Source organism: Notamacropus eugenii, chromosome 3 (genome assembly GCF_028372415.1).
Source record: "Notamacropus eugenii isolate mMacEug1 chromosome 3, mMacEug1.pri_v2, whole genome shotgun sequence".
Lineage (NCBI taxonomy): Eukaryota > Metazoa > Chordata > Mammalia > Diprotodontia > Macropodidae > Notamacropus > Notamacropus eugenii.
In genome coordinates this window covers 333,772,210-333,785,744 of record NC_092874.1, presented here as the reverse complement: position 1 = coordinate 333,785,744, position 13,535 = coordinate 333,772,210, and the positions used below count along the sequence as shown (strand labels likewise).

General features: G+C 38.7%; 1 protein-coding gene across 8 annotated transcripts in view; it reads right to left on the bottom strand.

The window, feature by feature from the left end:
* Positions 1-13,535, bottom strand: part of MPRIP (myosin phosphatase Rho interacting protein) — a 226,486-nt gene that overhangs the window by 175,413 nt on the left and 37,538 nt on the right. For all 8 annotated transcript variants that reach the window (XM_072597052.1, XM_072597051.1, XM_072597050.1 and 5 more), the window contains exons 2-3: positions 5,388-5,465; positions 2,130-2,195 (exon numbers count right to left, since the gene is read on the bottom strand). In XM_072597052.1, the coding sequence (XP_072453153.1) occupies positions 2,130-2,195; positions 5,388-5,465 (144 nt within the window). The remainder of the gene's footprint in view (positions 1-2,129; positions 2,196-5,387; positions 5,466-13,535) is intronic.

The following is a 13,535-nucleotide window of genomic DNA, read 5'->3' as shown; positions in this document are numbered from 1 at the left end:
TTTCCTAATGTATTCCATGGGAGGTGTGGATGGAGGGGAAATAAAGGGGTAAATACTTATGATAAACTTCTTTTAAATGAATGTTTAAAATTGTCTCTACGTGTAATTGGGGGAAAAATAAAATATAGTTATCTTTTCCACATTGCAATTTTCCCTGTCCTGTTTTCAATAGCAGGTCAGCATAAGAAATTAAATGAGAATTTTGGAGAAGTTTTGGGGAAGCCACAGATAACAAACAAAGACTAGAAGATGAGAGAAAAAGTTTGAAACTCAGAAATGCTTAAGATATATGTATAATAGTGTATAATATCAACATATTTTATCTTTTAATGACATAATAATAAAGAATTCTTCTCTAATATGAAAGAAGGGCCAGAAAATTTTAAGCAGATTTTCAAGATCACAGGAGCACTGAGCCACTGACTGCCACAATGCAGAAAGGATATTGGTTTTTTTAAAACAATTTTTTAAAAAAGACATGATATAAAAAGGACATTGAATTTTTTTAAATGATAAGGTTGCACCAAGTGTTCTTTAATGTTTATTCCCCACTCTGTAATTTCATATCTATGGGGCTAAACAAGGAACTAGGCAAGGGTTCTGCCTATCTTAAACAGTTACATGTTGCCTCGCCAGGAGAACACAAGCTCCCTGAGGGCAGGGACTGTTTAAATCTTGTTATGTTATCTCCCGCAATTATCATACCGCCTACTACACAATAAGTACTTTATCAATTCTTAATGAACTACTTGGACTGATTGAACACTACACTCCTTCCATTTGCCCCCCTTTCTTCTTCCACAGACACAAGAAAGAGAACAATGAGCTCTCAGACCCTTCCCAAAGGCCAAGCTTCAAACCGAAAGGAAAGCAGCCCAGGCTAACAGAGAAAAGGTGAGGGATGGGGAGAGAGAAAGGGATAATTCTGTTCAACATAAGGATCCTAGAGGAAAGGAATTTGACTTGAAAAAAAAATGTTTTATTGATGCCTCTGGTCTTCAAGACTCATTCATTTCTAAGGAAAAAAATAAGATTCTCCCTCTCCAGATTAAACCCTTCCTTGTGACAAAGATCAGTAATTAAGCAAACACCTCTCATACAGTGACCACATTTGATAAATAATGAATGCATGCAACATTCTGCCTGAACAATCCTCCCCTGACCTTCCTGCACTGGGTTTTGAAAATTACTTCAATAAAAAGGAAGCTGATTCTTCACACTTATGTGTTATAATCACTGTGAATACTGTTTTCTTATTTCTGTTTATTTCACTGCATCAGTTCATACAAATCTCAAGATTCTCTGAAATTCTCATCTACGTCATTTCTTGCCAGACGGTTATGTTGCACTACATTAAAATCATAGGTTTTTGGATTGATGTTTTTCTCCCTCTAACCATTACCAAAAGAGGCCTGATTGGGAGAAAGCGGGCAGCAGGGGGAATGGGCAGCACACAACAATAGCGCCTACTGGTCCACTTCCCTATGTTGGAGAGGAAAGGCAGAGCCATCCTATTAGTATGAACTAGGGACATACTGACCACCAGTCCTCTGCGGCCTCCAGTCCCCACATACACTGACTTTCTCTCAGCACAGTAAGGCCTAGAAAATCTTAAGGAAAAAAGGACTAACAATTTTGAGACAGAGAAGATACTAATCCCCATCTAGACCAGTGTATTACCTGAATGATGAACATGCATAAATTCAGGGCTCCTTGGAAAGTCATCGGTCAATTTCAGCTAACTATTCATAGCTCAAAGCTACAAGACAAAGTCCAAAGAAGGCTCATTCCTAGATCTCAATGAAGTAAACTTCTGTCTCTTAGTTCTTCCTTACCTGGACATACACATACTCAGGTTGAACCTAGAAGCTTATCAACACTTAGATAGAAGAGGTTTTCTCTTGGAGTTTGTTCTCAGCCCCATGTTCTCTGAATGAGACACCTCCAACCAAAGACCTATAGTAAGCCCAGGAACTATTCCTATCCAATGCCACATGCTTTTCACAGCAAACCAAAGAGGAACCAGTGACAATACTGTAATTGAGTCAAGACACAACTCAAAGATGCAGTCCCATCAATCATCAGAGGTGGAAACTTTTTAAAAAATCAAAAAAAAAGAGGCTGCTTACCATTTCATCCAAAGCATAGCGCAGAAGTCCATGTTCATAGAGGATGAAGAATCTTCGCTGCCATTTCTAGTAAGAGGACAGAGAGTGGGTGATTAGGAAGGTTCTGAGTTTGGAGCCTTGGGCCCTCAGATTAGATCACTCAACATCAGGTAGAGAAACTGAATGGAAACTCATTTTGTCTAATGCTGGAGGGGATCCCTGGCTAAGCAAACCCCAAAGATGGATCTTTCCTTTGCTGATCACAGTGGAATTCTGAGAGGTAAACGTCTACTACCTCTACTCTCTCCGTACATGGACACCAGTCATTTAATTGAACAAATTTTAATTTCTATTATGTGCAAGGTGCTGTGGTGGGCACAGGGGTTACAATGACACAAATGACATAATCCCAACGCTCAAGAGCTCACTTTTTACTAAGGATATATCAAATACAAATAGAGAATAGAAAGTTCACTAGTGGCTGGAGGGATTAGGAAAGAATGAACTTTGAAAGAAGGGTTCTGGAAATGGAGCTGAGGAAGGAAAGCATTCCAGGAAAGAGAAAAATCTTGTCGTACATGGAGTTATCAAATTCTTGGGTGGGGCATAAAGTTTATGAAGGAGATTATTAACCAGATGATGGAGGGCCTCAAATGCCAGACTGAGGAGATCCTATTTTATCATAGAGGCAATAGGGAGCCACTGAGGCTTTTGAGCAGTGAAGTGACCTGGTCAGCTATGTGTCTCAGGAAAATTTAGCAGCTGAACGAAGGACAGATTGGAGAGGAGACATTAGAAGGTATTGCCTCAGTCTGGCATTTGAGGCTCTCCACTATCTGGTTTCTTACTATTTTTATAGCCTTATTTTATAATAATCCCCCTTAAAAACTTTATGCCCATCCATGAATTTGATAACTCTGTTTTTTTACCCCATGTATTCCTACAAGATTTTTTCCCTTTACTGGAATGCACTACTTCCCCAGTTCCATTCCCAGATTGGATGGGAGAGGAGACAATGGAGGCAAGGAGATAAACTGCCATTTTAGAAGTCCAGGAAAAAGTTGAAAATGGCCTGAATTGAAGTGGTAAAACCATGTGAATGAAGCAAGGGGGGCAGATAAAAGAAATATTGTGGAAGGAGAATTAAATAAAACTTGGTAACTGGATAGGTGGGGTGAGGGATAGGGAGGGTCAATTCAGACTCTAACCTGAGACTCACCATGGTCCATGAACCTGGGGAAACTGGACGAATGAAGCCCTACACAGAAATGGAGAAGTCTGTACCAACGTAAATCCTAGCCTGGCCTGCCAAGTATTTCTTTTTCACCAAGTTAAAGGCAGAGAGAATACTAGCACTTATTAACCACATCTGAAATTATGACACAGACCCAAGGGGAAAAGACCTTTCACTCTCCATCATGTTTTCCATAAAAGAAACCTGGTTTTTCCAAGAAGCCTAAATCTCTCATCTGACTTGCTCATGGGGCAACTACAAAGATGCCAGGTAACTGTGCACCATTCTAAAGACACCCTAGAAGTTACAATGCTAATAGCCTGAGAAGTAACTGAGAAGGGATGCTCCACTGAACTTCCGTCAAAATGAAGGTCCCATGGGAGATCTCAAGCAGGGAACAGGAGCAAAGGACCATAGTTGGGGTGGGGAGATTGGACAGAAGAAGGAAGAATATGGCATTCACTGAGGAGAGAATGACCAGAATATCAAAGAGTAAACCCAAACAGTGGTATTCTGGTCCCAGAGAAAGAATCTTCTCTACCTCACCAATCCTGGACAGACAACAAGGTCAAATGTTACAAGCTACAAAATTAAGGGGTGCTTGGGGCTTATAAGGAGAAAGGCTAAGTCAATTCAATCAGCATTTATTATGCCTGTGTATCAGTCACCATACTGGGCACTAAGGACACTCACAAATAAAGCAGTCCTTCCTTTTAGAGGGCTTACATTCTCCACAGCTAAGGGCCTGACATCTAGAAGTGACCCTACACATGCTTTTTTTCCCTTTCTGGGCCTCAGTTTCCTCCTCTGTAAAAGGAAAGGGTGGGTCTGGATGACTTCCAAAGTGCTTTCCAGCTCCAACATTCTATAGCTATGACAAGCCCAGTCACAGACAGGCCTGGTTTTTAAAAAACAAAACAAAAACAGAAAACAAAAAAATACCAACTATACACCATAGGTTCCCACCCTCATGCACATGGTGGGAAACAGCTGGATATGGGAACCTCACAATCTTCAAGTTCCAGGCCACTGGGCCACATTACAGATGAATCAGTACTTCAGGACCATCTTCAGAGGAAGGGGGTCAGAAAAGTCCTTCTTGGCCCTGGGACTTTTCCCAAAACACAGAAACATACTGTAGCATAAATTCTGGAGTCACCCTCAGGAGGTAGCAGTTTTATAGATAAAAATCCTAAGACAGTGGATTATATTAACTTTGCTACTTCCCCTCATTTCTAGTGTTCCTTGTCCAGAGAGGACATAATTTCTAGATAATTTCAAAACTTGAAAGGACATTCAGAGTCCCAAGGGCTAGAAGATACCACTGAAAAGACAACTTAAAATTCAGGATTGGAAGGGGAGGTCGCAGGAAATGAAGAGAAAGGGCTAGGAAGACCAGCCCAGGAGGAAGGAGGCCAGAACACATGAAAAACAAAAGGTTTGTGTGATGGTTTCAGCTCCTGACAAAAGAACAAACCACTGGCTGGGAACCATGTTTTCTTAGTTCCTCCTCTGGTATTTTTTTTTGTCATGCTTGACTGCACTTAGAGCACCTATGACATTGTGAAAAGACCACTCTGATGTCATGACATCAACAAGCAGCTTGGTGAGCACATGAGGGAAGCAGATGTTAATGGACCTGTTTCTAAAATCTTTTTTTTTTAAGTGAAAGGTTTGGAAGAAGATTAGGACTTGATTTACTAAGAACTTTTACAATGACAAAGAACACACTTTCATAATTTCTGTCCACTTTTAGTCTCTAACTCTATTTTCTCCAGGGTCAGATTAGACTAGGAGAGAAGCAGCTAGCTACCCAATGGGCTTTTTTCTTCAGGGTCCTATTCTAAGAGAAACCTTTACGGTGAAGTCCTAAGAAGCCCTATAATGGGGTGTTTCATCGGACCAGATTTCTTCCAAGGCCTTTGCTCCTATTCACAAACTTCAAAATCTTCCCTCACTTTTCTAGTCTATCAAGCTAAGCTTAAGGAGCCATTTCCCAAGAACAAATTTTAATACGCAGAGGAAAAGAACAATTCTTTTCTTACCCGAGATCTGTGCACAGGATTATCGAAATCGGTCCCTTCTGGAGCAAGAAGCAGCCAGCCACCATAAATGGGTTTTGCCTACAGGAAAAAAAACAGGAAGGTCAGAGGCAGCCTCAGACTAAACAGATGCTTTAAGGCCAGGGTCGGTAAACAGGCACTCACTAGAAGAGAAGTCATTTCTGTTTAGCAAACTTCAAGAACCTTAGTCCCTAACTCTAAGATAGTATCTCAAAAACTAGAGGATGTTCCAGAGGCTCAACAGAAGTAGTGCATAGAATGTGGGGTTCAGCTTCACCCTCTGCAAAGGAAGTCAGTCAGTCAGTCAACAAGCATTCATTCATTCAATCAATCCATCAATAAAGACTAAGTACTTCTTATGGTGCCAGGTACTGTCCTAAATGGGCCAAAACATGGCCCCTACTCTCAAGGAGCTCACATTCTGATTAAAGAGGCAATATGCAAATAACTAGTACACACAAGATATTTACATAGCAGACAGACAGGAATCTCGGACAGACGGAACTAGCAGCTGAGGAGGACCAGGAACATAGCTCCTGCAGTTGGTGGACTTTGAGCTCCATCTTCAAGGAAGTCAGGGAAGCCAGGAGGTGGAAGTGAGGAGGTAGAGCACTTCAGATATGGGGGACAGCCAATGACCAAAAGCATGGAGTCAGGAGATAGAAAGCCATGTTGGACAAACAGGGTCATTAGATTGTAGGGTAGTCAAAAGAGAGTAAAGGAGACTGGAAAGGTAGGAAGGAAATGATGGCAAGACTGGAATATGGATGAAGACCAGACTGTAGGGGACCAGCATGAATGATGAAGATCTGCAGAACTCGATCACCACAGAAAGAACACAATTTCCCCCATGAGTCTCTGCCTGAACAGCACATTAAAGAGTCCAGCATCCTATAAAGAATCCAAGGAAAAATCTCTCCCACCCATGACAACAGATCATCAAGTGCTCACGTAGACAAGGTTGGGAAGACATCTCTAAGGATTCAAAAGCCATAGTTCACGAAGACTTAATCTAACAACCTCACCTCCCCCAAGTCTTTTTTTTCCTTTTCACATACACTAATAAGAAGAATCCAAGTCCAAAGTTTTCAGTGAATAAGAAAGAGCCAAAAATAATAAAGACAGCTAACTTTGAAGGGCAATAATAGAACTATAAAAGAAGCAGAAATGGATTGAAGGTCAGAGAATATGGGTTAAAATCTTTTCTCAGTCACATTCATCACCTTGACCTTGACCTTCAGTAAATCACTTAGGCAATTCAGAGTTTCAACAGCCTCTTCTTTAAAACGAGGAAGCTATTTTCATGGTTTTTCCCTTTTGTTCTGATTCTTCTTTCATCACAAGACTAATGTGGAAATGTTTAATATGATTGTACATGTATAGCCCCTATCATATTGCTTGCCATTGTGGGGAGGGGGAAGGGACAGAAAGAAAGGAGAAAAAAAGTTTGGAATTCAAAATCTTATAAAAGTAAATGTTGAAAATTATCTATACACGTAATTGAAAAAAATACTATTAAGTGGGGGAAAAAATGAGAAAGTTAGAGTAGATGACCTCAAAGCTTCCTTCCTCCTCTACCAGTAATTCTAAGCCACCTAAAACCAAGTTTATATCAGTTAGACACAGAACCACCTGTAGTTCCCATCTTATTCTTAGAGGATAGAGTTAAAACTAGAAACCCATTCTTTTATGGGTGAGGAAACTGAGGCTTGAAAAAGTTAAATGACTTGACCAAAGTCACTGTTTTCACTATATTTTAGTGACTCCCTAGAAAGGTCCAGAACATTGACTATCTCAACAAGTGCAGGCTTGATTTAAGGGAAGCTATACTGAGGTGCCCTAGATAACTCTGAATCAGTATGAGGGTACTAGATATCCCTTAGGGAAATATTAAGGAATTCTTTCAAAACAAGACCTTGAAGGATGTGGGACCTTTGAGGTAAAGCAAAATCTGATCTGATCCCTAAGCTTTCAAACGGATTGCTAACCACCATTTTTAATTCACCCCTGCAGAGAATACAGACACATCTAAAGAAAGGTCTAGGTAAAGAAGGTGATAATAACCACTTATAATGATACATAGACTTTTAAAGTGGGCAAAGCAATTTCTAGAAAAGATCATATTTAATCCTCACAACAATCCCTTGAAATTAAGTGCTATTATTGTGTGTGTTCCTCCTCCATTGCTAAAGAAGACCATGCCATCAGAGAAATGATGACATGACTTGCACTTGACTTTGTTTTGAGTGAGGGAGGGCTGTGCAAGTCACCAGCCTCACTTCTCCTCCAGAGCCATCTGAATCCAGTGACCAGATGTTCATCAGGATGACTGGAGATGACCCAGGATGAGGCAATTGGGGTTAAGTGACTTGCCCGAGGTCACACAGTTAGTGAGTGTCAAGTGTCTGAGGTGAGATTTGAACTCAGGTACTTCTGCACTGGTGCTCTATCCACTGCAGCACCTAGTTGCCCACATGCTATTATTATCCCTTTTACAAAAGAGCAAATAAAGTCTGAGAAATTACACATAATGCCTAGGGCAGGTTACCCACCCCTGGCTTAGGATCATATAGGTGACAAGTGTCAAAGGTACTACTTACTAGAAGCCAAGTCTCCTAGACTCTGAGTCCAGCATTAGGAACATGAGGCTACACTGTCTGGGAGAAACCCAGGAATCTCAGTTTCTAGGGGTAGGAATGGAAGAGATGGTTATGGGGGAAAGGAGGCTGAGAGCTGGGGGAAGATTGAAAACAAAAACCTTTTTAGGTAAAGCAGAAAAGTGAGAGGGGTTAGAACTGTGAGCCCTACTAGGTAGACCCAGGAAGCTTCCTGCTAAAGGGTCCAGGAGCTCCACTCACTTCAGACTGAAAAAGTAGAACAAAGTCACTAGGCAGTGTGTTTACTAAGCAAACAGAAAATCTGACAGCACCACTCAGAGCCAGAGGTTTGGGGGAAGGGAAGGAGGGAATGAGTGGGGAGAAATATGATTGAGAAGCAACAAATTAGCTCCCAGTACAGAACCCTGACCTTCCACCTTTGCAATTCTGCAGTCAAACAAGATCCACATCCAGCTGCAGAAGATGATCTGGGAACTCACTACACCACATCTTCTCTATGGTCAAAATAGATTAGGGGCATGGGAGGTATTAGCACCTACAGAAGCCCAGTCACAGCTTCCTGTAAATTCCATTCTGTCATTCACTCAAGTATTTTCCTAGCATAGAGGATTCCATCCCTACAAGATCCCACAGCACTTCACCCAGGTACACAGGAATCTAAATACAAGTGTCTTTAGAGGTAGGTAAGAGCACCTAGGTGGCTTAGTGGATAGAGTTCTGTGTCTGGAGTAAAGTGTCCTCAGTTCAAATCTGGCCTCAGACACTTACGAGCTATGTCACTTAACTCTATTTGCCTCAGTTTCCTCATCTGTCAAATGAGCTGGAGAAGAAAACCCCACATGGGGTTACAAAGAGTCAGACACAACTAAAAAAAGACTAAATAACACCTTACAGGTAAGTAGAATGGTGATGAATAAATGACCTGGGGAAGATTAGGTAGGTGCGTCTGGGAAAAGCTGATGGCAAAGAGACAAGGGAAAGAAGGCTGCCCAAAAGTTTAACAATTCGTTCCCTTTTCCAGTTCAACAAGTATTTGTTTGATGTTTATCAGGGCTGTTGACAACCAACTAACTTCCAATTCTGATTCTCTTTTTACTTTTTCACATGGCCTCCCCCGGCCCCAAACAAATCTGACAAAAATGAACATTTTCATGTAAAAGGGGAGAAAAAGGTTCATACATGAAATCATCAGTTCCTATTACTTGAGTGGTTTTTAAAATACATGTATATGTATATATATGTGTGCATATATATATATATGCATGTGTGTGTGTATATATATATATATATATATATATATATATATATATATATATATACATTATATATATGTAAAATTTTAACAGTGGATTAACAACACTGACTTTCTTGTCTATGTATCCTTTGGAGTTTTTGTCTACTCTTCATCTCTCTTGTCTCCCTCTCTCTTTTTTTTTGTATCTCAATTATTACTCCCCTCCCCTCCTACAATCTGCTCCCACATAAGTCTTCCAACCTAACTTAGCCAAGCAAAAAAATTTTTTTAATTCCACATTGGTCCTCTAGGTGGTGTAGTGGATAGAGCACTGGCTCTGAAGTCAGAAGGGCCTGAGTTCAATTGTGGCCTCAGATACTTAATAGTTGTGCGATCCTGGGCATGTCACTTAACCCTGCTTGCCTCAGTTTCCTCATCTGGAAAATGAGCTGGAGAAGGAAATGGTAAACCACTCCAGTATCTGTGCCAAGAAAACCCCAAATGAGGTTATGGAGAGTTGGATACAACTGAAATGACCCAACAATGTCTAAAAACATATGGTGTATTCTCCAATTACAGTCCATCCACTTCTCTGCCAAAAGGTGGGAAGCACAACTCATCATTAGTCTTGTGGAGTCATGATTGGTCAAAAACCTTAAGTCTTTCAAAGTTGTTTTCCAAAATGTTCTAGTCATTAATTTTCCAATTCCTTTAGATATCATAACTTTTTCAGCCTTCCCTCCATTGCTGGACACCCTCTTTAGTTCCATTTCTTTGCTACAATAGAAAGAGGGGCTGGAAATTTGTTTGACCACATGGGTCTTCCCTCAGGACACAGTTTGTTGTTCCCTGGTCTAGTTCTCTAAAGTAAAGAACAGAACTTTGATGGTCTGATTGGTATGGCACTAAATACAATGGTGGATTTTGGTATAATCTTATTTTTATTACAGTATAATAATCAGCAATTATTCTCTCTCTAATTACTTAAAAATCTTCCTTCATTTCAGTAAAGAGTATTTTGTATTTGTATCTATATAATTCTTACATGTGTCTCAGAAGGTGGACTCCCAAATATTTTTATATATTTCATAGTTACTCTGAAAGGAATTTTTTTCTACCTCTTCCTGATGAATTATGATCACATACAGAAGGCCTGATGGTTTTTGTGATTTGTTTTATATCCTGTATTTTGATAAAGCTATTAATTGCTCCAATTATTTTTTGTTGATTCTCTAGAACAAATCATCATGTCATCTGTAAAAAGTGATAATTTTGTTGCCTCTTATCCTATGCTTATTCTCACAATTTCTTTTGCCTTGTCTTTTTGCTATACCTACCACTTTTAACCTATGCTAACAGGGGTGACAATAGACATCCTTGCTTTATCCCTGATAAAACTAGAAAGACCTTGTGTTTTTTTACTAGAGATAATGCTACCTTCTCAGTTTTAGATCCTATTTATCATATTAAAAATTTTTGTGCTTTTCAGTATTTTTAAAATAAGTAGATATCATATTTTGCCAAGTTCCTCTACATTTATAGATGTAATTGCATGGGTTTTGCTGTTTTGATATCAATAAGGTCATATGTTTCTTGTTTCCCTAATTTTGAATCAATCTTGTATCCCCCTCCTATACATCCAAATTAGTCATCGTGAATAATGTTTTTAAAAAATTGCTATAGCTCTTTTATCAATATTTTATTCAAAATTTTTGCAGTGAAGTTCATTAGAGATGAACTATAGTTTGTTTCCCTGCCTCTGCCATCAGGACCATATCTATCTCATGAGAATTTGATAGAATCCCTTCTTTCCACATTTTTTTTGCAAACAACTATGTAATGTTGGATTTAATTGTTTTTGTAATGTTTGAGAGAATTCACTTTGTAAATCTAAGTTTATCTGCAAAAGTTCCTTTATGGAGTGTTCAATTCCACCTCTAAAGTTGGAGTGTTTAGCAAAACAAGAAAAGGAGTTTAATCTGGGTATTTTTTGATTTTGTAAATATCCATTTCATTTATCAATTTTGTTAGCATATAATCAAGTAACAGAACTTCTAATGATTTTGCTTATTTCATCTTCATCTGTTCTGAATTCTTACTGGCAATCTGGTTCTCTTTTTTTAATCAACTAGCTAATGGTCTGTCTTTTTTATTTTGTTTTTTTACAGCTCCTAAGTTTACTTATCAATTCAGGGATTTCTCAATTTTGTTTATTGCTTTGATTTTCAGAACTTTTTAAATATTTAGATGAGATTTATTTATTTGTTGCTTGTTTAGTTTTTTCACTTGTATCCACTGAGCTGTTCAGTGATAAAAGCTGATAAAAGTATTGGTGATGAAATTACTTAAAAATATAATTTCCCCTTAAAAATTAGGATTAAGTTATTTAGTCCTTTAGTATTTAGTCTCTATGTAAGTTTCAGTCCTTTCTTCAAAGGTTCTTTACTGATCATAATTTTTACTAGATTGAGGTCAATGAAGAATGTACTTAATATTTCTGCTTTTCTGCATCTGTTTATGAGATTTTTAATGCCCTAGCACCTAGTCAGTTTTTGTAACAGTGCTATGTATGTGAGAATATGTATACTCCTTGAGATTCCCATTTAGCAATCATTACGACTTTCCTAAAATTCTATTCAGTTCCTTGTTTATCTTATTTGATTTATCAAGATCTGAAAGGGATACTTTGAAGTCTCCAAATATTATAGCTTTGTTGTATATTTCTCTCTTAATTTAATCAGCTTTTATACAATAAGAACATTGTAAAGTCAAACAACTTTGAAAGACAACTCCAATCAGTGTAGCAACAACTACAGAGAAACAACAATGATAAAAAAAACCTACTTGCCTCCTGACAAAGTTAATAAGACACAAGACAAGGAAATGTTTTTGGACATTGTCAATAAAGGAATTTGTTTTGACTATGTATGTTTGTTACAAGGGCTTTCAGGAAGGGGAGACAGAGGGAGGGAGTTTGAGGAAGGAGAAGGTGAGGGAGAGAAAACAAATGCTTGTTAATTGAAAATAAAATCTGAAGGGAAAAAAAAAGATGAAGGTATAAAAGAAGTAGAATGTTATCAGCACTAGTAATCTGTAATTGAAATATTTTGCTTCCAACCCCTCTGTTCTTTCTCTTTTCATCCAGCTTAGATCCATCAATGGTTCTTACATTTTCTTTTTAATCTCTCCTTATGATTCATTCTCCCAAGCTTAATTTGTTTTGCTTGCGACTTTCCTTCCCCAACACACACTCTGTATTGGTCCTTACACCTTTATCTTCTCCATATTTCTTTTGAAAGTCATGTTTTATAAGATTCATAGTTAATATTTTATTATGTATTAATTATTAAATAATTAAGTGACTGATATAATTTATTATTTATTTTAATTATTAATGCAGCTGCTGCTTTTTCCTTCTTTTTTATTCTTTCTTACAAGGGCATAATAGCTCACTTGGTGCAGAGGGAAGGACAAAATTACAAATGATGTGTATGATTGATAAAAATGTTTTTAAATTTCACCTAGTTCCAAAGGAAGGAAAGGAAGAGAAGGATGTAGGAAGGGAAGGAAGGAAAGGAAGGAAGGGAAGGAAGGGAAGGAGGAAGGGAGGAAGGGAGGAAGGGAGGAAGGGAGGAAGGAAGGAAGGGAGGGAGGGAGGGAGGGAGGGAGGGAGGAAGGTTATATATTGCATAATCTCAATATCTGATAAACCTGAAACAGGAAATGGGTCATGCTGAGCAACATGTCCTAGAAGTTTGTAAGTCAGTTGTCTGGAACTCAGAATATATCTTTCCCTAAAAAGTATCTAAAATGGTTAGATTTTAGAATAGTATGCCCATTCCTCACCCCCAAAAAACATTTATTTAAATTATAAATAGTTGAATGAAATGACTGTGCAAAGACAGGACCTAGAACCTAGGAATGTGAAGGAGAAAACAGAAGGAGAAATTTTTTTAGATTTTGGAAACCTCCCATTTTCAAACTTTATACCCACCTCTAACCTTCTATTGCCCCCTTCCCCAGGTTCACAGAGGCCAGATTTCCCTTATGTTTCCAAGTCTTGTCAGTTCTACCTGCACATCATTTCCATCCTTCTCCTTTCTACTCACATGGCATTGGTTACCCTAGCTCCTAGTTCAAGCCATCATCACCTCCAGCCTAGACTACTGCAATACCTTCCTAATTTGTTTCCTTGTCTTCAGTTTTTCCTCTTTTCTAATCCACCTTCCACAAAGATGCAAAACTGATATTTCAAAGAACAGATCTATGTCATGCCCT